The 22,214-nt window shown below is 42.7% G+C and overlaps 1 protein-coding gene across 3 annotated transcripts in view; it reads left to right on the top strand.

Annotated features, from left to right (window-relative positions):
- Positions 1–233: 233 nt before the first annotated feature.
- wnk4a (WNK lysine deficient protein kinase 4a) overlaps positions 234–22,214 on the top strand; it is a 35,324-nt gene continuing 13,343 nt past the window's right edge. For all 3 annotated transcript variants that reach the window (XM_044013382.1, XM_044013381.1, XM_044013383.1), the window contains exons 1-8: positions 234–1,029; positions 1,242–1,895; positions 16,029–16,201; positions 16,424–16,644; positions 17,297–17,454; positions 19,690–19,778; positions 20,360–20,579; positions 21,755–22,130. In XM_044013382.1, coding sequence (XP_043869317.1) covers positions 1,275–1,895; positions 16,029–16,201; positions 16,424–16,644; positions 17,297–17,454; positions 19,690–19,778; positions 20,360–20,579; positions 21,755–22,130 — 1,858 coding nt within the window. In that variant the 5' untranslated portion in view covers positions 234–1,029; positions 1,242–1,274. The remainder of the gene's footprint in view (positions 1,030–1,241; positions 1,896–16,028; positions 16,202–16,423; positions 16,645–17,296; positions 17,455–19,689; positions 19,779–20,359; positions 20,580–21,754; positions 22,131–22,214) is intronic.

Here is a 22,214-nt window from a genome sequence, read left to right as displayed (position 1 = left end):
CATGGTGGGTAATGGTAACCGCGCCCCCACAGTGGGCAGAATGGTGCAGACGTGCAGACTGAAACCACAGTGATGGAGCTGCAAGACTTTTTTTTGCCTGCAGCTGTACAGTGTGTGTGTGACTGAATCCTGGTCCACTCAAATCATGTACCACGGCGTCTCAGCCTGTGTTGACGATGACACGAGTGAATCCTGTACGTTCACTGATAAGGCGGCGTGTGACCTTGTATGGGTCCGGCGTGGGGCCCCCAGTGTGGTCTGTACTGGAGATAAAGGTATCCTGTTTCAGCAGCAACAGGCGGCACAGCTCCCTCTTCAGGTGAAACAAATCAGCGGTGCATCTCTCATCTCCAGCTTATCAAATGAGCACAGATGGACAGAGGCAGTGATGTGGTTGTATCTAAATTCAGGGAAACTCGAGTTGCCTTTAAACACACTGACGCGAGGATGTGACGTCCTGTTTTGCTGCCGCTTTTACGCACAGACTTCCAATGTACCGTACTTTGGCACCAATTCAAGGAAATTGCAAACGCATATGTGCATCCATCCCCTCTGTAACACATACTAACAAAAACACCTTTAATTACAACAATAATAACATAATCACCATCATACTAATAATAAACTCTGACGTGTCCTAATAAAACATCTTATTAGATTTTGAAATGTGTCCCACATATCATTTTAAACACCACTTGTTAAAAAATGAAAGGGAAAAACATTGACCTGAAATGTTGTGGTTTTGCCGAGTATTGGTTTGCAAACACTCCGGTAATTATTACTCCCTTTGGCTCGACCTGTAGGCGCGTCAAAGCCGTGAGGGGCGGAGTTGTGCACTGGAAGCGCACAGGACGCGCTGCCCTCCGCTACTCTGTTCATATAGGCAGCTCCGTCCTTTCAGCGGAGATTATGGCTGCGGAATTGGTGAGGAGAAGAGAAGAAGAAGAAGAAGAAGAGACGTTATTCCATAGGAGCCCTGCGTCAATGTGCGTTTGTGTGCAACTCCTTTTTACACAGCGGCTGTTATGAGTGAGTATTCTTCCCATTTGTATCCATTTAAATAGACATTTCCAAGGCTGACTGCACGGAGCTACAGGTGAAGGCAGCTCAGACATGTTGTTTCAGACAGTTTCACATACTATGTGTTATCGTGTATTAGCCTTTGTTGAAAGCCACTGACTTCACTAACATCATGGAAAAGTAACGGTACTCTACTGTCCCGGTGCCATGTCCACATTTAGGCTCCAGAGACGGGAGACGTTCAACCTGCAACAATGTCACACGCACAGGTTGAGATACTAGGACGCGGTTTCCCAGGACTCTCCGTGAACATGACCGACGACTGTCTGTCCCGGGTGCCATCCGTGTTGAGGAAGCACGGCTTGGGCGCACGGAGAAACTCTTATGGGCTGCAGAAAATTAGCATGGACATAGATTCGCCTCTGTACAGCGGCGTGCTTTCCAAAGCCTTGTCGTGGTCAGCTGAGAATATCCCAACACTGTCCGAGTCCAGAGCAGAGGATGAAAAAACGGACGAGTCTCCACCGTCCCCGTCCCCAGTTTCCAGTCCGGGGACCAGCTCCAACACACCGCCGAGCAGCCAGGAACCCAGCTCTCTCTCTGGCAACTGGGATCCGGTCCCGAGATCAAGGGAAGCGAGTTCTGACTCTGAAAACGAACTTCAGCATAAACAGCACAAGATCCTGTCTCGGATCAAGTTTGACACCCAGTGGGAGCAGGAAGAGAAGGAAGACGTGGAGACCAAAGCTGTGGCAACCTCACCAGATGGGAGATACCTGAAATTCAACATAGAGATTGGAAGGGGATCCTTCAAGACGGTCTATAAAGGACTGGACACAGAGACTACAGTGGAGGTGGCCTGGTGTGAGCTACAGGTAAGAGGGACTTTACGTGGTAAAATGAAGAAAGTAAAAATGATATGTTGCCAGTTTGGATGGGAAAAGTCTGCAAAGTGGAGCTTTTAAGTGTGACATAAAACCACAGATAGATCACAGTTAAATCCTCGCCTGCACACCAAAATTGCAAATTTAAGCAAGGTACTGTATATAGGTTTCTTCTCCTGCTTTCCTATCCCCCTGGGCTCTAACCCCCCCTTCCATCACAGTTGATGTGAAGCAGCTAATTTACTGTGTTTTACTCTTCCTTGACCTTGAGCTATGGGCTGTGTCAGGCCTGTGCATGGTAACCCAGGTTATCCAGTCCAACTGAACCACTCTGCTTGCCATGATCCCCTCTAATCTCTGTTTTCATTACCAACCAAACCAACAGGTCACACCAAGGCTAGTTCTCTTAGAGTGTCTCACATGCAGACTGAGGACAGCCGATGGGCAGCTGTGATGATCTGTCATCAGTATTTGGGTGTGATTTTTTTGAATTGTTGACAAGTCGTTTGTGCCCACATGTAACTTGCAAACATTAGAAGTAAAACTGTACTACAGGTGTCAGTACTTTTTTTTAAATATATAACATGTTGGACATGTAGCCAGTAAACAGCCTGACTAACAGCTGCCACCTCTTTTTGATTGCACTGTGGAGGATTTAAAGATTTAAGTCTAAGTCCATCGTTAACATTTGTAGTTTTGTATGTGTGACGTAGATTGGAATCGGTATCAGGTGACAACACTTAAAATGAAGACACTGAACTACATACAATCGATTTTATTCTGATCGTTTCAACCTTTAGGGAAAGAAAAGTTGTTTTGGAAAGCACCCTCTCCCATGTGCCCGACTAAAAACAAGATGCACAGAGGTCGTCTTTGTCTTGCGTGTCACTCTGCAAAAGTGCCGAAGCACAGACAGTCAGGGATTAGAGTGTGAAGAGAATCCGCCCCCAAGCTCCAGCACTAGCAGGTGGGGTCTACTGCCTCAGGAGACCACCTGTCACTTTGCACAACAGGTGTCCATTTAGTGGAGGTAGGAGCCCAGTCACTCCCGGGCTCTGTGGAAGACACAGGCGTCCCTGTCCCTGTCCCTCTGCCGCCACACACCACAGTCGAAAGCTGCTTCACACCCTCGAAACAAAAGACACAAGCAGTGGTTCGTCATCGTTTGAGGTTTTGACTTTTAAAGTGCTTACCCCTGCTATTGTCAAGGGAAACACATTAACGATGAATGACGCTGCAGCTCTGTGGCTGGGGGACATGTCGGAAACAATGTTCATGTTCAATTTACGTCAGAGCTGGGAGTGATGTCACCTCCGAAGACAAAAAAAAGCCATTGTTAGCAAATCCAGTCAATAACGACGCACTTCATTATATATTGCAAACACCAACAGCACAAAGTCTATGGATAAAGACTGAACAGTCTTGTTTTTATTATTTATGTGAGTGGCAGCCACCATCTGTCCTGAGGGGGCGTTTCTCTTGAAACGTCCGACTAGGATGTGGAAAAAGTCCGACTTATGACTACATCCGGAACGCACCACAAGCATGCTATTTTATCTCCTCACTTTAGACATGAGCCCAGTTGAGCTCCCCTAATCACTCCTAATAAGCTTAAAGGTGGCCATTGTTGATATGGTTGCTGTTGTGATAAGTTAACCCGAGAGAGACAGACTTGGCGACAGCGGCATCACCGCCCGTCCTCCACATGTGTCCCCGGTTTGCTTTAAAGAACACAAAAGGAGGCTGTTGGTGGCAAAACACAGTCGCTCCTGTAATGTTGTCGGAGTAGCAGTTGAAGGTGCGTCATTGCGAGTCTAGTCGAAATACTGTAAGCCTCTTTTAACTATGTATTACAAAGCCTGTGCTATAATCTGCAGGAAGTTTGGACTTAAAATCATGAAGGCACATCTGCACTAATTCTCAGTAATCACTTCATTATTTTAATAAGTCATAATTACCAATGAGGACATTTTACAGTTCATTCCAGGTCAGTGTGGGGCGTTGTCCACTAAACAATGCACTTCAATTCTTTCATGAAAGCTACATGTTGTGATGCTACTGTATATCGGAGTTGCGTGATATTTTTGGTACCTAGCACCTGTCCCCCTGAGGGTTTCTTGTCAACGTGCATCACTATTCTGGTAACAGTCATAATAACTCTATGAAACACACACTCAGGCAGCTAAAATTAGAGATTGAGTGATCCGCGGTGCTGAAATATTATCAGGCAAAACAAAGCGCCTCACAAATACGTACAGTACGCCGGCTGAACGGGGGAATGCAGAAGACACGTTTGCTGCTGTGTGTCGGTAATTAGGCGACAGGAAAGCGACATGTCCGCTGCTGGACACTCTTCAAATGTGGAAGTGTAGAGCAATAAAAACATGTGTGTGTTTCGGTTTACAGCTGCCTGATTCTATTGCTGAAATAAAAAATGAATTCCCAGGCAGCGGCTACCTAGCAACCCCCCACCCAATAGGTCCACAGGTGACTCAGGTGCAAGGGAGGTAACACAGGGTGAGCTTAAAGGCAAACGGGGGGGGGAATAACGCAATAACACGCGCCTCCCCCCCCTCCCACCACACACACACGCACACACTTCCATTCATCAGCTCAAAAATAAGAGTTTACAGTCCACTTTATCTTTGCTGCTGTACGTCACAAACCTGCAACAAATACGAAATGTTGGTCGTCACTCCCTGCGTGGACCTGTCCTTCTTTAAAGGGCATTGGTTGCACATTACCCGGGTGGCACTTTCCAACACTCTCCCTCCCCTGCAGCCTGCAGCAGACAGTCAGACAATTTAATAGTCTCATATTTCATTATTTTTTTTCTCTCTCTGAAAGCACACACTGCGTCACCATTCTCTACTGCATTTTCCAGCACTTTCACTGTTTATTCAGGCTGTGCTTTTAAACTACACTCTGTGACTTTGAAATATTAACACATTAAGCCTATCAGCTCCACACAGCTCTGTCTGTGTTTGTCTGTGTCGGCGCTCGTGTCGCCTGGCGACATCCCCCGTGCTGCACGCAGGAAGTAATTCCATGTCAAGACAAAAGGAGGAAAGAGCAACTTTCAAATACGAGCTGGGAGACAGTTTTCTGCTGAGTAAGAGGACTCCGTGTGTGGTCATGGTTTTCTCTACGCAGTCACAATTTGTTTTCTCAAACATTTTCTTAAGCTAATGAGGGCTTTTTTTAAATTGTGGTTAGCCTTTCCTGAAATCATACCCCCAGTACACTTTGTCTCCTGGTGATACTGCACGCTGAGTTGACTGTTAATACTCATTCCAATATAGGTTTCGTTTTAGGTCCAAAAATGCAGTTGCAGGGATGTTGACTGGTAATAAAAAAGTACAAGCATTCTATTTTGCCCCCCCCACTCGTAAAGCTCACTTCACTGGCTCTCTGTCCATTTTTGATTTCGCTGTTTTCTCTAAATGTTTAGACCTTATCTTATATCCCAGGCCCTTTTATAAGCACTTAGTCTCTTAGAACTGACAAATGTTTCTTCCAGTTGCTGCCACACCGCTGTTTTGTTTTCCCAGTAAGTTGCTTTTAGAAACGATGTGTTCTCTTTTTAGTTCACTGGCCTTTTTGTAAATGTCTATAATTCTATAATTGTATTCCCATAGAATAATAATTCTATTCTATAATTTTGTCCCTATTGCTTTAATTGATGCTGTTCTATGTTTCACTTTGGTTTTTTTTTACTACCAAAACTAATGATAACTAAATAATGTGGAGTTGAACCAAGTTGTGATAAAGCACTTATGAGAATATTAAGTGCAGTCTTTATCTGTTTGGTTAGATAAAATAAACAGAAGCCATTACTGCTAAGAAACAGGAAATGGAAAACAGACGTTACCTGAGGACGAAAGCGAGAAGAAAGGAGATGTGTGTTGTGGTGCTGAAAGATTTACTTCATCCATTTTGTTGTGAGATTTAAAGCCATGACTGTAGCAGGGACAATGGGCTCACGTGGTCTAGAGTTGGAAGCTGAAGTGTTTACACTTTAACTCAGAGTTATAAGCTCATATAATAGCAGCAGGTCAAATTAAATCTGTAAAACTTAATTAACGTCTTGTGCACCATTTGTAGTTAGAGTTACGAGTTAAAACAGCAAAGAATTAACCCAGTTTGGCACCGGTCCTAGATTTCTGTTGCCTGCATGGGCCTCATTGAAGCCGGGCTGTGTAACTTTTATCTGAATGTGGCTAGTGTTCAGTGACATAACGCGAGCTGTGGGCTTCCTATCAGCTCTTTCCGTAGCCAACATCAACACTGTCTTTACTCGGAGGGCCCATGCTGAAGCCAGATTCAGCTTATCAGAGCCAGCCAATGTTCTCCCAACGTGAAGGAGGCCCACCACGATAGCCTGCACTTACATATGGCAGCACGTCACTTTGACGCGAGGGCCGCTTGTTTTGTTTTCTCAATAAAAACGCCGTTCTGTTCTAAATGTGCAATCATTTTGGTGATTGCCGTGCTCGATGCAGCTTGTCTGTATCACGCAGCATGCCCTCTGCACTGATAACTGTGTCACATTGGCTGTTGTTGATAGTGTAAGTCTCTTTTTTAGAGTGGATACTGAAGGTACAGTTCAAACTGAGGGAGCATGGTGGCTTTGTGCTCAGCGGCCTCAGGGCACTTAGGTGTGTTTGAATGTTACTAATGGAAACTCAAGTGCTTGAACATGACTGTGTGTGCTTTTTTTTATACACGTCTTAGCTGTGTGATAGTCTCTTATCCGCCTCACATCTAAATGACACTTTATACCGTGATAAGAAGGTCCAAAACATAGAAGGATAGATGGGTAACGACCAATTTAGAATGAATAAAAATACAAGAAACCGGTTTAGTAAAAACATAATTTGAAGGGAATGAACTCACAATGGCTTGAGTGAAGTTGTTTGAGTTTAATTCTTGAAAGTGTAAGCATGATAAGCTTACTTTAGTAGATATATAATAGTAGATAAGATTATGGCCAAGCACCATAGAAACACAGTAATAAGGACTTTCTGTGTCTGTGTGTGTGTGTTTAACGCCATGCAGAATATTCTGTCAAGTTAAAATATTAAATGTTATGTTCTAATTATAATAGTTAAGTAAATAATTAGGAGAACTGAGTTGCATGTTCTGTCAGACAGCGACTTGGAACACTGTGTGGGAAGAAAAAGTGATTATAAAGCGGCTTTAGTGCTTTTAAATTCACTCGCCTCTCATTTTCTGTTTGATTTTGTGTTTTATATTCTGGGTGGTGACGCATTTCTCTTCTGCTGGATGGATTTTGTCCTCAACCCTTTGTAACATCAGCTCTGATGTCTTGGTTTTGCCCCATGAAATTGATTCCTCACACACAGTTCAGTGTGATCATGATCATCACACTATGTTGTAAGAACTCATTGTTGTGTGTGAATGATCTGTTTATCCATACCGTGGCATTAGGATATAAATGTCATACACTGGTATTCCTTCTGTATTTCTCTTTTTCTGTGGAAATAAAGTCAGAGAGACAAGGCTGAGATGGTTTGGTCACGTGCAGAGGTGGGGTGGTGATTATGTTGGCTTAGGGTTAGGATGTTGAAGGAATTTGGAGGTGGGGGAAAAGAGGAAGACCACAGAGAAGGTTCATGGATGTTGTGAAGGAGGACATGAGGACAGATGGTGTAACAGGCGAGGCCACGAGGGAGAGGACAAGATGGAGGCAACTAATTGCCCAAGAATTTAACCTCTAGCTTGACCAAAGACCATCTGCCATACATCTTTATCATGACTGTCAACTTATATATGGACAAAAATCATCACACAGTGCATAGCAGCCTTTTGGCGGAACATCAGTCTTTGTTTTTACCTCAGTTCTTAGTATTGACACTGTCACTGTATAGGCGTTTCTTTAGGGGGTGAAACATGTGGTCACCTTGCAGCTCGGGCCCTGCTTCCTAAACAAACCAAAGACCTCAAGTTTTAATAGCTGTTAGGGCTCTGAGGCCATAGTTGGGAAGGGAAAAGGCTGCTCCATGGGTAACCTGTGGTCTTTTCTGAACTGACTGTGTGTGCTGAGACTGTGCAGGACGGAGGCGTCTGCACGGTGCACAGTGCCATGTGAGCTCTGGGATGAATTGGCCATTGGTGTACAGTAATGACTGTACCTGTTTGTGGTCTGGCACCTTGCAATACCCATCAGCAAACACTGTAATGTGTTTTCTCAGTCAACAGAAAACATTTGTCATTTGTGCTCTGGCAAGATTTGAAACTGTGCTCTCTTTATCACGGCGCTCTGCGGGTTTTCACATACATGCTCTCCATGTATTTGTCATTTTTTATTCTTGAGTTTTGAGCGGGGGGGGGACAAGATTCATAAATCTTTCATGCTGTTGCCTTCCTGTGACGTGGGCACCGCTTGCGCACACCATCACTTTGCACACTATATCTACGAGTGGTACTTGATATAGCATGTCCTTGTTTGTCAGTGTGACACCGCGCTGCTGCTCTGTACCTGCAGCCAGAGCCAGAGTGGAGTAAATAAACTAGACACAAACTGTTCAGTAACACATGGTTCATGTTTCATCTCCCTTAAGTGTTTCACTTTGACTATTACATAAAAAAAAAAAGAAGTCTTTATTTGATCCTGAAGTGAATACGGGAATGTTGGAATACTTTACAGATATTTGGAATTTCAAGTGATGTTCAAGGGGGTTTTATCAGCTTTTGACTTCATAAGAAAGTAATATCAAAGAAGGCCAGGGTGCTCTGAGATAAAAGCACCCTTTCTATGAGCCTGGGGTTATAATAAATTCACCAGGCTCTAATGGTCAAGGTCAATTGTTAGATGAACAACTGCAGACTCGACTGAATTATCACATGATGGAGATGTTAGTTACTCCATTTCTAAACATGCACCGAAACATTTTCTTTCCCGTGTTTGTTGAAAAAGTGTTTCACGTCACAGTGGTGGAATGGACTTAAGTGCACCATTGAAAGATCCGCGAGATAATACTCACACAGTTCAAAGATCTAAAGACGTTGCCCCGGGGCCATACTTTTAAAACCCTTTCAGATATGTATGGTCATGAACTTGTCGCAGCTTGTTGTCTGTTTCACAGCAGCCTGGTGGATAATTATCGTAAACATTGTAAAGCATTCGGGCATCGGTTCATTCCTTGGAGTCAGACTGATGATTCCAACCCGCTAATGTTAATGACTTGATGAAATCTAATGTTCTACAGGGCGACCATTAAAACTCTTAAGTTATAGAGGTAATTGCCAAATGACAGGTGGATGACAGCATCTATTTTATGTTCACATCACAAATACAATTTATGTCCCTCTATGAGCATCAGTGTGTTTTTGTACCAACCTTCAGAATTCAGCAGCAAATAAATCTTCCTTACTTTATTGCTCACTTAATGTGCCCACCCGAAGGCACAAATGCGCCATTTTAACAAAGAAACGTGGACATTCTCATACTTAAAATTGTTTATGGTCAAATATGTCTGACCTTTTCACCTCGGATAGCAATAACCGATCACAAATCTCCTTGTTGTTTTTGGTTGCCACAGCCGTGCGGCCCGTCGAGCCAGCACTAAGAGCCCACAGGTCCCTCACGTCCAATCTACAGTTTTCAATAATGTCCCTCACTGTGCAGTGGGAGGAGCCGCTGAACATATGCTTATTTATGGAAGTGCACGAACCTCATGTGACACATTACATGTTTATTGAATTCTCACACAGCTGCTCCAGTAAGCAGGCTTCTCTAATCCTTTGGCTGTACACAGGGCTGCAACCTTAGCATTACAAAGTCAGTCTAACAGATATTATCATCAATATTGTTGCCTCGGTCGTCTTATTTTGTATGATTGCATAACCGCGTTACAGTTGATTGTTTGGCTATGCTGCAACATGTGCTCTCTGCTGTTCCTCTCCTCGAGTCATTGTGTTGACCTCGTTCACATTTCTTCATTTAAAAAAAAGTGTCTTGTGCTCTTTCACTGGTTCACCGGCTTTGTTAGAGAGGACAAAGTGTTTGTTCCATTCTCACTCTTATCCGCAAATGCCATAACACTGAGAACAGCTAATATATTCTCCCCTCCAGCAGTTGGAAAGCTTCCTCCTCCCTCCCTCTTGCAGGGTTTACTTGACCAGAGTAAAGGAGGAATGTCCTCATGACGTCGCAGGTGCCACCGGTCAATCAGATCTTCTCATTGTTGCTATACACACCATTGAAGTTGAGTGTTAAAGCAGCATTACTAATAAGTAATGTCCCTTTCCATAGATTCAGATATTTAATGTACTGATGTTTCAGTAGCAGTTATTCTATTTTATTGCCACATAATCACAAGCTCTCATTTAAAGAATGCATCAAAGTAGGGAAAATAGTTAAATAAGACAGATCAGAATTTACTCCGTTACAGTTTGTAAATCTCAAAGCTGAGTTTTTAAAGGCAAGAGTATTACAAGAAGAGTCTTCAATATCGGGGCAGCGCTGTTTATAGAAGATGAGGTTTTAGTGTGTGACTAAAAGCAAACAGCAGACAGTGCAAGAGAAGTTAAGTATAACAAAGTAAACAGACTAAAGATACAAGGTCTTCCAGCTCTCAAACAACACTCTCCAGAGGACAGGCTTTTACTTGTGCACTCGCAGACCAATAAATAGGCCAGTATTAGGTTAAAGCATATATGCATACAAGGATCGGTGTAAATATCAGCCAATTATTTGCCGTGCAAATTTAAGGTTTATGTGACAATTTGCGCGTCCACATAAACAAACCTAAGAGCGCTGTATTAAGATTGTTGATATTAAGTATGGATAGATTTTAGTATGACATCCAGCACTGGTCATTGTGCTATGAACTGTTTTCCTGTTTAGACAACACTGGCCTGACACTCCACGTTCCACTGTTGAAATGCTACACATCAGGGATAGTGTAATTCTACATCGAGGGCTCTTTTTCTCGTGCAGCTAATTAGCCGGGCGCCGCGCCACGTTAGGTCAGGTTCTCAGAGTGAGAGCAGCAGTCAGTGGCTGGTTTCAATCCTCAATCCTTATGAGATTAATGGCTAACCTCCCTCTGCCCGCTCCATTTACAGAACGTGTCGGGCCGTTCCTTGGAAAGACTACACTGCCGCCTCAGTGCCGACCGGCCCACATCTAAATGCATCACTGTACCAGTGAAAGAGTGTTTGTGAGTGTTTGTACAGAGTGTGTGTCAGTCAAGCCAGGTATATCAGTCTTAGACTCGTGAGGTCAGGACTATATTTTTTTTCTTCTCCCCACGTTTGCCTTTGACCTCAATCCCAGAGCTTGGCGAGTCAGTTGTCAGCACCTCTGATGGACAGTGGTTTGGTAATCCTGAAGCTGAACAGGTTCCTGCCTGCTGCATACTTTCTGTGCCCTGGTCTTTGTCAGCAGTGCTCTTGACTGTCAGCATCGCAACTCTAGCGCACATGCATTATGGCCTGTTAGCAGAACTTTAAGTCATAATTGAATAACAGTGAAGAAGATGTAAGTGACCTGTGACCCTTTTAGTGTTTTACTGAGGTCAGGGTAGACTTGAAAAGTATGGCACCTGCATTTGAGCAACTGGATTATGCTTAAGATGAACATAGGAGCACCTAAAAACAGCCAGGCGGTTTATTTTGCTGTTGCCGTTGTTATTCTTCGTCATTAATATGCTGCGTCCTTCAAACTCAGGCTCTGTAATGCTAAGCAATACTATGTGACCTGCCTGAGGGAGCGTTTATGTATATGCAGTGGCAGCACACGGGCGGGCGGGCGGCGACAAGAAGTGTTTATCCCGCAAAACTGCTGAAGGACCCGTTTTGTTTTGGTTTGTTTGTGGGTGCTTTTTTGTGTTTTTTCAGTCATATGCCAGCCTCTTTCCAGTCTTCGCGTTATTGTTGTTGCCTCCGTCCGTCTCGAAGTGAAACTTATCACTTCCTGTGGGTGAATGTCACCGGGCAACACAGTCTACAGTAAACGCCGCTATACTTAGAACCACAGAGAGCCGTGTGGAGTTGATGGACTTCATCAGCATTGTGTGAGCTCATTTGACAATGGTTTGAATATAAGAAAGAAAAAAAATATATATTTCAAAGTTACACTCTACAGTTTTAATTGAGCTTTACTTAAATGTTGGAAAGGTTGTTTGAACCCTGACAATTTAAGTCCAGTTTAAAACCATAAAATACATAAACAATTCAAATAATAATATGTGAACAATAGAGACTCATACAAAAATACACCAGCTGATGCAGTAGAGGAGTGCAGTAGTTGTATTCGTGACCTCTAACCCCTGACATTGGCCACCTGACATCTCTGCAGTGCTGCTAGCAGACTGTTGACGGCACAAGTCACTCGACACATCCAAATCCAAACACATACAAGTGGATTCAACTGTGATGACAAAGTCTAATCCTCTGTTCCTTTCAGATTATGACAACCAATTAAAAACACATTCATGAGCAACGTTTAGACTGGGTGTCATGTTGAGATATATATATGTAATGGGTTTAAAAAAAAAGGGCAACATTTTTTCCAGTTAACATTGAATGACTCAACTTTTCAGCACTATACTTAAAATGATTGTGAATGCAGTCCCCAGTCTTCAAGAGAAGAATATGAACATCTGCTTCTAATCCTTAACACACTTCCTTGTAGGCAATGAGTAGCATGACTGAATTCCCTTATTTCAGTTGGCCTACTTTTCCCTGTGCAGATTCCTACAGATACCGCAGCCACTCCACACTCACTCCCTGGATGCTCCCCAAATCCTGGCCAGACTGTCTGAGTGTAACATCAGTGCAGTTCCGTTCCTGTACGAAGCCGCAGTGTAAACCACCTGGTTTGGCGTAAATGTTGGCTGACATGTCGTGATCATGTCCCGGTTGTCATAATATGGGTGTTGACAGTAGCTTCTCCACCGTCAACACTGTTTATGTAACTTCAGTTTGGCACAGAGCCCAAATATACCCCTTCCCCCCAACTCAACACATATGTACACATACACCTCTCAGTGACTAAGAATAAACCATCCGGCTGGAAGAGGCAACATTATTAGACAACATTCACACACTGATCTGATGAATATACCTATGTGTTTTGTTTGTTTTTGTGCCCTCCCCACCTGCATCACTTTCTCCAGTGTTGTTTTTTTTAACCTTGTTGGTCCAAGAAGGCAGAAGTAAGTGAGAGGTGGTTGGCAGATAGTTAGATAGATACTCTATTGTTTACTAAGGGTGGTTCAGAATATCGATTTGGTGATAATGCCGTCGTCCTTCCTCGTGCAAATACGATAATCGATGCGCCAGGGTAAATATTGATCTTTTAGTTAATACATCAAGATGCTTTAAAGTAAACAGTCCCTGACTTTTTCACTTGGGCAGACGTTACCTGGCCTTTGGCAAGAAAACTACCTTAAATTTGTTGAATACATAGCCTTTATGCACTTTGTTGTCTTTGTTGTTAATACATCGAGAAATCGTGCACTTTTAACTTTTCACGGACATTTTGTTTTCTTTACTTAAGACAGATATCGTGATCGCTATATGACTGTCTTGCAGTATATTACATATCACAGAATCGTTGCATCGTGATATTATTGGGATTGTGGACCATGTGCGGTACCCTGTGATTCCCAGCCCTGCTCTTCACATATTATTTTTAACATAAGACAAACATGGGGCCTCTAACTAAATATCATTAAGTCTAATTTAAGTATAAGTGTCTGTAATAATGAGGGAAATAATCATAGGGTTGCAATGAACAGTGATGTTGATAATTGATTCATCTGTCAGTTATTTCGTGGCTGTTATGCAAACCTTGAAATGATTACGTTCTCCAGTGTCTTGTTTGACCCAGTTTTAGTGCGGTCTTTGTTATATGGCGCAAAAGAAACGAGGAAATATTCACATTTAAGAGGCTGAAAATCCTTGTTTAGATTACTAAAAACAACAACACTCAACCCAATTAATCAATATCAAATAGTTAATTAGTTTAGTAATCCGTTAAGTATTAAATGTATTATGTTTTTTTATTATTACTGACCTGCATGGAGTACAAACCCATCCAGTCTTTTCATTTCTGTTTTTAGTCAGAGCAAAACTCTTTATTTACTGAGAGAAGGCTTCGTTAATGTTAAACTACCCTCAATAAGTCAAATTTGCGTTTTAGAGGGTTGAACCAAGGACATGTTTACGATTAGTCACATGAAATAATCACACCAGTTTGTGAGACAGCTCACATTTCATGAATAGCACTTTTCAGTGTGTGCACAGCAGGATTATTTATTTTTTGCTTCTCCCTAGAATCCCTGCGTTTAGCATCCTTGAATTGTGCAACCATGCCACCCCGCATGCTAGGCTGTAGTAAATCCTGTGGTTTTGGAAGTGGTGGGGTTTCCAAGGGGGCTCTGCTGCACACCACGGCTAATGAGCGTGCCGCTGACTCCACGCAGCACAATCCGGCAACAGCCCTCATCTGTCCGCGCGAGTGACTATCCACAGGAGACACAGCTCACTACACAGGGGTCTGATGTTATCACACTTAGATAATAACCAGATGTACATCACACCATAAACCCACTGACTCACTCACCCTGGCTATCTCTAAACTGCACACGCATATAGAGATAATGCACGCACTCTTAAGATTCACACCCTGGTTTTTGTCATATTGCATGTATCTCCTTATTTACACAGGCAGCTGTAAACCTCAACATCTAGATAATTATGTACTTTGGGCCTCCTCAAAGCTTAATTGTATGCAGGATGATTGAATTACAACTGACCTACTCCAGAGGACACATGTCCATATGTATGATCGTAGCTCAGTAGTAAACGATTTCAGACAGCTCTTTCATATATGAGGAATAAGCTGCAGCCTGTGTCGTTGCTATCGACATAGATGCAAACCACTCACTCAGAAGTCACCTCTGTTTCTTGCCTTCGAGCTCGGGGGGCCCTCGTGTTTCAATCTTTGGGTGCAAAGTGGCAGGTTTGACATGTGACTGACGCAGGTAAAAGGGGCCTTTGGTGGGTGTGACTCAAGACATCGTGGGTCCTCAGACAGTCTGCCTCCAGCAACCCCCTAACATATTCTAGGAAAAGCAGAGAGGTAGGAGAAAGTGCAGCGGACATGTTGATTGTAAGCATAAACACATGCGGAGCGTTTTTCCCAGAATTCCACCTCAATGCAGGATTCATGGTTCCTCAAGTCTCCCCGGAGTTTTCCACCAACCACACACCGCAAACCGAGTTACTCCAGCAACAGTAAAATTGGCCCATTCATCCCAGAGGAAGCACAAAAATGTCTTTGTTCATCGGGCATGATTGCAGTGTTTGGTTCAGGTTTACATGGATATTTGGAAACACCCTTCAAGTTTGTTAAGTTAGAGCTTCCCTTATTGGAAAAGTGAGCTTGATTATGTAACAGCGGGGTCGCCCAGATGGATGAACCTGTGGTTTTCAGTCCTGGAGCAAGCTCATTAGTTAAAGTAACAGTGATTTATCAAAATTGGTTCCGTATTTACTGTTATCAACTTACGTAACCAGAGGACCAGTGTTGAACCTTCATGGCGCTGCTACTTACCTGTCAACACCACTGCATTATAAATGGTTTACTGAACAACCTTCACACCGCAGTTTATTTAAAATCTGGATGACCATGCCACAGGATACAGTTTATTCTTTGTTTGTGCAATTATTTATTATTTATTTATGTGAACTATAGCAGTCGGCATTGCCACATGCTCTTTTATCCACGTTTGGGTTATCCCAGTGCAGCTTTTTTTTAAATGTAAACAACATTTCGTGGTTCCAGAAAATACCAGGTGATGTAATGCTTTGTGACGTGATTGTATGTTAACCGGTCGTCTAGATTTCGATCAGAGCTTTCATGTCGACTGAGTGTAACAGCAGATTCTTGCTACGCTTTTGAGGGAAAACTAACCAAACAAATACTTGTTTACCTTGACTGCTGAGGCAACTCAGTCAATAAAGAAACAACAGGGCTTTACATGGGAACACTATGATAAGAATGAACAGGTTTGTCTCTTTTCTAGTGCACGGTGAAAAAGTGTGTTCTTACAGTGCACGTAAACACACACGTTATGTCCTCCGCAGACCCGTAAGCTGACCAAGGCGGAGCGACAGCGCTTCAGCGAGGAAGTGGACATGCTGAAGGGCCTGCAGCACCCGAACATCGTCCGTTTCCATGACTCCTGGAAGTCAACAATGAAGGGCCACAAGTGCATCATTCTGGTGACTGAACTCATGACGTCAGGCACACTGAAAACGTGAGTTTTGTCAAAGTCTCTGCGTTACGTTTGACAGCTTGTCTTTTGTCTTTTATATGATGCGATAAGAAAATGAAACCAGGCCACTTTAGAACTTCCTCTGCGCTGTCAAAATAGAGAGATGGATTATTCGGTCCAAAGGAAAAGCTTCCTCCTGTGCTTTATTTTGCTATGTTTAGAGTGGGATTGTTTAAACGTATCCTCCTTTCTTTTTCTTCTTAGGTATTTGAAAAGGTTTAAGGAGATGAAGCTGAAGCTGTTGCAGCGCTGGAGTCGCCAGATCCTCAAAGGGCTTCACTTTCTGCACACGCGCACTCCTCCCATCATCCACCGTGACCTCAAGTGTGACAACATCTTCATCACTGGCCCAACCGGATCTGTCAAAATAGGGGATCTGGGGCTGGCCACTCTCAAAAGTGCCTCTTTTGCTAAAAGTGTCATTGGTAAGTATTCATTTAGGTCTGTACGTGAGGCTTTACCTTGTTTACCCTGCACTTAGAGCACATTTGAAAGAGACACTGTCTGGAACAAAATGTCTAAATTCAGACCCTTTACAGCTAAAACATCAATGGAAATGGACCAAAACATGCTAATTTTTGAAGTCACAAGTCAATACGAGGATTCTCATGAAAACCAATGATTATTGCATGGCTTTGATGTGTGTGTACCTCTCTGACTAGTGTTTGTGTTTAATAATTGCCTGATTTCTATCATCTGGGAAAACATTATGACACTGGCAAATGATCTGCCCTTTCATGTTTTGTGGCTGTTGTCCATTGATGAATCTTTTCTATTTTGCCAAGAATTCATAGTAGGGAAATTTCCCATCTCGTCAAATACAAGGAGGTAGTGTCAGTGTCCAGTTGTGAAGACTTGTCAGTACTTTCACATTTGTTTAGTTCAATAAATGTGAATCCGTTCCAGTAAAACCATTTCTGGATCATTTCTGGAACTATTTCGTCCCTGGATATTTGTAATTTCAATTTTTTTTGGAAATGAGAAAAGCTGTTTTGGATTTACTCAGTAAGATTTGGTGTGTGTGAACACTTCTGGTGACCCAGAAATAACAGGAGATCTTTACTTCTGCCCTGACAGGAACGCCAGAGTTCATGGCCCCGGAGATGTACGAGGAGAAGTACGACGAGGCGGTGGACGTCTACGCCTTTGGAATGTGCATCCTGGAGATGGCCACCTCTGAGTACCCGTACTCTGAGTGCCAAAACGCTGCCCAGATCTACCGCAAAGTTACCAGCGTAAGTATGACTGGAAGGACCTGTTTATGGTATTTCAACCCTGTACTTAATTGTCCACATATGTCTGCATCATTGGAATTAGACCAAAGGGAACCAGGATATCTTGTGTAAATGTCTGGATATCCTGAAACCTTGGAAAAAAGTGGGGATCATAAGGAATAAAAACAGCTTTTTGTCTATTAAAGGCTGGATTTTTCCATTTGAAGGTTACACACCATGATTTTTGTTTGACTCACTGATTGTCAGTGTCTGTATCAGTTCAAAGACACTGACTAGTTTGCAAAGGCTTGCAGAAAAAAAACCCCAAAAACTTTATTGACAAATGACAGATGTGCTAGGTAATGAATTTATTTTCTTGTCATGTTAACATGACTATAAATGGAAGAAGATGGTTTGCACCGATTACACACATGTAGTACAGAAGCCAGCGCATGATTCAGACCATATCACATGTTTTTTTTTAAGAGAAAAATAAATGTAGGACATCTTAGGGGAAATAAGTCCAGAAGCACAGTAGTGACTTTTAAGAGTGTAGCATTACAGTAGTTGAGTTACGCCATGGTGGGCAAAAAGCAGGCGACGGCAGAATTATATGTTTTGGAAAGTGTGTCTCATGCTTTGCTCCACAAAGAGTGCACTTTCTTACTCGAGTGTCACATATGCAAAGCAAACAGAGTCTGACGAAGGCTGGAAAGTGAGAGAGTGACAATGCCAACAAGTCGTAGTGGGTTCTGGCTCCTCCGGAAACTAGACAGCGTCATAATGTTTCACGAGCAGTCGGAAAAAATAGGTGAAAAATCACATTAGCTGTACTTGTCGTTAGTTATTTATGTTAACCGCTCATATGCGGACAAAATGTGCCAATTTATTTGTTTAGCATTTAGTGTGTATTTTTTTATGTATATATATATATATATATATACATATAGGCAGAATTCATATAAATTCATATAATTCATATAGATTCTTGGAAATCATTTTTCTTTGGGAATAGTCCATGCCTTGTGCGAAATCTGGTTTAATTTCACCTCAAATAAATGAAGAAATGTGTGTTTCTATAGTGTAAAATACCATATCATGTATGGACACAATCTCCCCCTCATTTAAAAACTATTATCTCCTGTACTAATATTCTAGGATCCGTTGACAAATGTTTAATTATTCTTCATTATTTATGTATCTTCTTTTGTCATCTCTGTTCCTTTTCAGTCATGAATCTATTAATAAGTGAAAATGTGTAGGAAAAACAAAGACAGGTTAAACATGCAAACCGAAGAAACCGAAGAAAATTACAAATACTGACATGTGAGGCAGCTGGAAATAGGGATTTTCTGATGTTTTTGCTTCAGAAATAAATGTCGTTGTGAAACACAAGCATGTCATTGATGTTAGGGCAGGATGGTGTCAGACTGCCATAAAGTTGAAAACACACTGTTCTCTGCTGTAGCATTAAGGTTCCCCTGACCTGAAACAAATGTGTCCACATCAATTTAGAAAATAGCTACACTTGTAAGCCACATTTTCTGCTTAATCCTTGTAATCATGCAAGATAATTGTTGTGGCTTTGCACTAAAGCCACCGATTGTTTCCTTTAAATGTGATAAAGCAAAGTCAATAAACCTGCAGCATATTTCCTGAGGCCTTATCTCGATCTCTGTCACCACAGGAAAGGTGCAGAGCCACAAATTAGATTTGAAAAACTGATTTATTGTGAAGGTGACTCTGAGGTCAGAGAGGCAAACTGCTTAAACAAACAAACCTCTGTTCTCTGCTTCAGATCCTAATTACTGGTTGTTTGGGTATCTGCAGACCAAACATCTTTCCCATCAGTCATTTTTTTACACCATTTGGCACTTGGCTGTAATATATCTATATTATTAGCATGATAACAATTAGAAAAGCTCCTTTATATCGTGTACTTTTGTTGTACGTTAAAGCTAAAGCTGTCATGACTGTCGTCAGAAAAAAAAGAAGGAGAGCACTGTGGGGTTTTTCCATTTTCCTGAGCTCCAGATTCTGTTTTCCTCCAGTGTTGACATGATTGCAGAACAGAATGTCATGGTGGCAAGTGTCACCAAGCAGAGAAGAGTATGTTAACATGTCGTGCAGGTGGGAGGGGCAGTCCGTGCTTTGAATCCGTAAAGCCAGGGAAGCTCATCTGTTACTTATTGATACAATTTGTGGCTGCGCAGATGAAGTGAAAACTCAGTGTGCTCCTTTATTTTTTTCTTGCAGGGAATGAAACCTGACAGTTTCTACAAAGTCAAGGTCCCCGAACTGAAGGAGATCATTGAAGGCTGCATTCGTATGAACAAAGACGAAAGGTACACTTAAAACAAGCTATCACACAATGACTGTTTACAAGTCCGCGTTCCAAGTTCCGTTTCCCCTGCCTTCTACGTCTTGACATCGCAGACTTTGTGCAGATATGCATATTTTTTAAATAAATAAAGTGAAAAACACACACAAGAAGGTTTAAACATTACTAAAATGCTGTTTTCTATCATTTTGTTATTATTATTATTATTATTATTATCATCATTATTATTTCTGTTGCAAAAACAAGGAATCTCACAGTAAAGTCAGACATGTCTGCCATGTTTTCTCGCAGGTCGTGTTCTCTTCATTTTCAAGTGTGAGTATAGGACTCACAAGGTCACAGCAGCCCGATAGAAAGCCTGTTTTGTAACTTATATTTGTATAAAGCTTCCTGTACTTATCATGGTTTTTACTTCTGTAGGCCCACACTGTGATTCCCACAGTGGAATGTTTGTGATTAGTGGCTTAAAGCAAGAAGCAAATATCTTCTTTTGAGCATTGAGTAGGCAGCGCTTAATGATAGAAAGCTGTGTATCTGTCTTTTAAATAGCAGAAGTATCTAAGTGCCCTCCTTCCTTTCCTGCAGGTACACCATTCAGGACCTCCTGGAACACCCGTTCTTCCACGAGAACAACGGCGTGCACGTAGAGCTGGCCGAGGAGGACGACACAGTGAAGTCGGGTCTGAAGCTGTGGCTGCGCATGGACGACACCAAGAAGCTGCACGGAAAGTACAAGGACAACAATGCCATCGAGTTCCTCTTCGAGCTCTACAAAGACGTGCCCGAGGAGGTGGCTCAGGAGATGGTAGGTCGATACTCACACACACACACACATTATACTGTGAGGACAACCTGCTCTGCTTGACCCACTCTGTAGCAGCTAATAGTGAGGAAATTGAATAATGGATTCCAGATCAAGAGATAGTGGCGACTTCAGCTAACCTCACATCATCCTGATTTTAATTTATGATGATAGCTTTTAATACTGGTTTACTGGACTGGATATGTGGCACCGCCTCTAATGTTTTAATACAAATGAGACATCTATTTCCTCTTCATAAACTAATTCTCTTTATCTGGATGCTTTAAATAGAAGGTGATGTAATTAAAATAGACACTTAACTCATTATTTTAAGTAACTACTGCTACCTAGTGCTATTGAAGGCAAACAAATGCTAAATATTCATGGATGTTGTAGATTTTGTAGAGGTTTCACACCAACGTACAGATATTCGCGTTAGAGATCCTGTTAAAGCATCATATCACAGTCGAGCACCATTAGTGAAATAAAAAAAATCTCTTTCTGTGACGTGTCTTGTGACACTTGACCCCCAGCCTAGTGAGGCCAGCCTCACTAATGCATCCAGCATCATTATGCTTCTTTGACAGCGCTGTTATGACAGCAGAAACACTGACATGTGCTCCCGACCATGAAGAGAAAGCTTCACTGAGTGTGTCAAGGGCATAGCTCAACATTTAATCATCAATGGTTTGTAATGTGAGAGCGTGTCTCAGGAAGCAACTGGGGTCACGTCTTTAATAATATAATGGCTCTCTTGGTGGTTACGAAACAGTCCTTCCAGAACCTCCTCTGCAGAGGTCACTTTTAATGAAAATGCGAGCCACGGCTCCTGACTTGTTTACCTCTTTGCGGTAGTTTTCATCAAGATCAAATTTGGTATCAGTAAAGAGAGAGAGAGAGAGAGAACATCCAGTCCACTGTAATCTGACTATGTGTTGAGTAGCCCACTCTGCTGGACTGTGTGTGTCACAAGAGGCTGTGCAAGACACAAAACTGACAGAAAATGCCATCTATTGAATGTAAATGTTAGCACAATAGCAAAAGACTGACTGTTGATGTCACTGCATACGTGTCCAGGTCATTACATACGACAGACCTGCGTGAATTGTCTAAATATTGCACTGGGGACCATTACTTGCACCTGTTTTGCCCTGACCGGTTTGTGCATTTTCATGCAGGTCGTACTTGGCTTTGTGTGCGAGGCAGACTTCAAGCTTGTGGCCAAGGCCATACGGGACAGGGTGACCGCCATCAAGCGCCAGAGAGAGAAGCTGAGGCGGCAGGCGGAGGAGAGGAGGAAGAAGCAGGAGCAAGAAGCCATCGAAGAGGAACCGGAGCCTCAGCTCCGTTCACCTCAGCTCCGTTCACCTCAGCTCTGTTCACCTCAAGTCAGCAATGCCGTTGCAGCAGAGTCCCCCACTCCAGCCACCATCTTGTCCCCCGTCACAAGCTCTGCGGACTCTGGTGTCAGCTCCAACTACCCTGCTGAACCGGAGGAGCCCGAGGCCGACCAGCACTTCCACATCCGCCACAACAGCCTGTCTTCTGCTAACTGTGAGAGGCCCCAATATAAAACCCTAATAGCATGATACTGTGTTTGAGTAGTTTTTGAAATGAAAGGAAAAAAAAACCTCAACT

Source organism: Solea senegalensis, linkage group LG18 (genome assembly GCF_019176455.1).
Source record: "Solea senegalensis isolate Sse05_10M linkage group LG18, IFAPA_SoseM_1, whole genome shotgun sequence".
Classification (NCBI taxonomy): Eukaryota; Metazoa; Chordata; class Actinopteri; order Pleuronectiformes; family Soleidae; genus Solea; species Solea senegalensis.
Note: the sequence above shows the minus strand (reverse complement) of the source record. Positions and strands in the feature narration are given on the sequence as shown.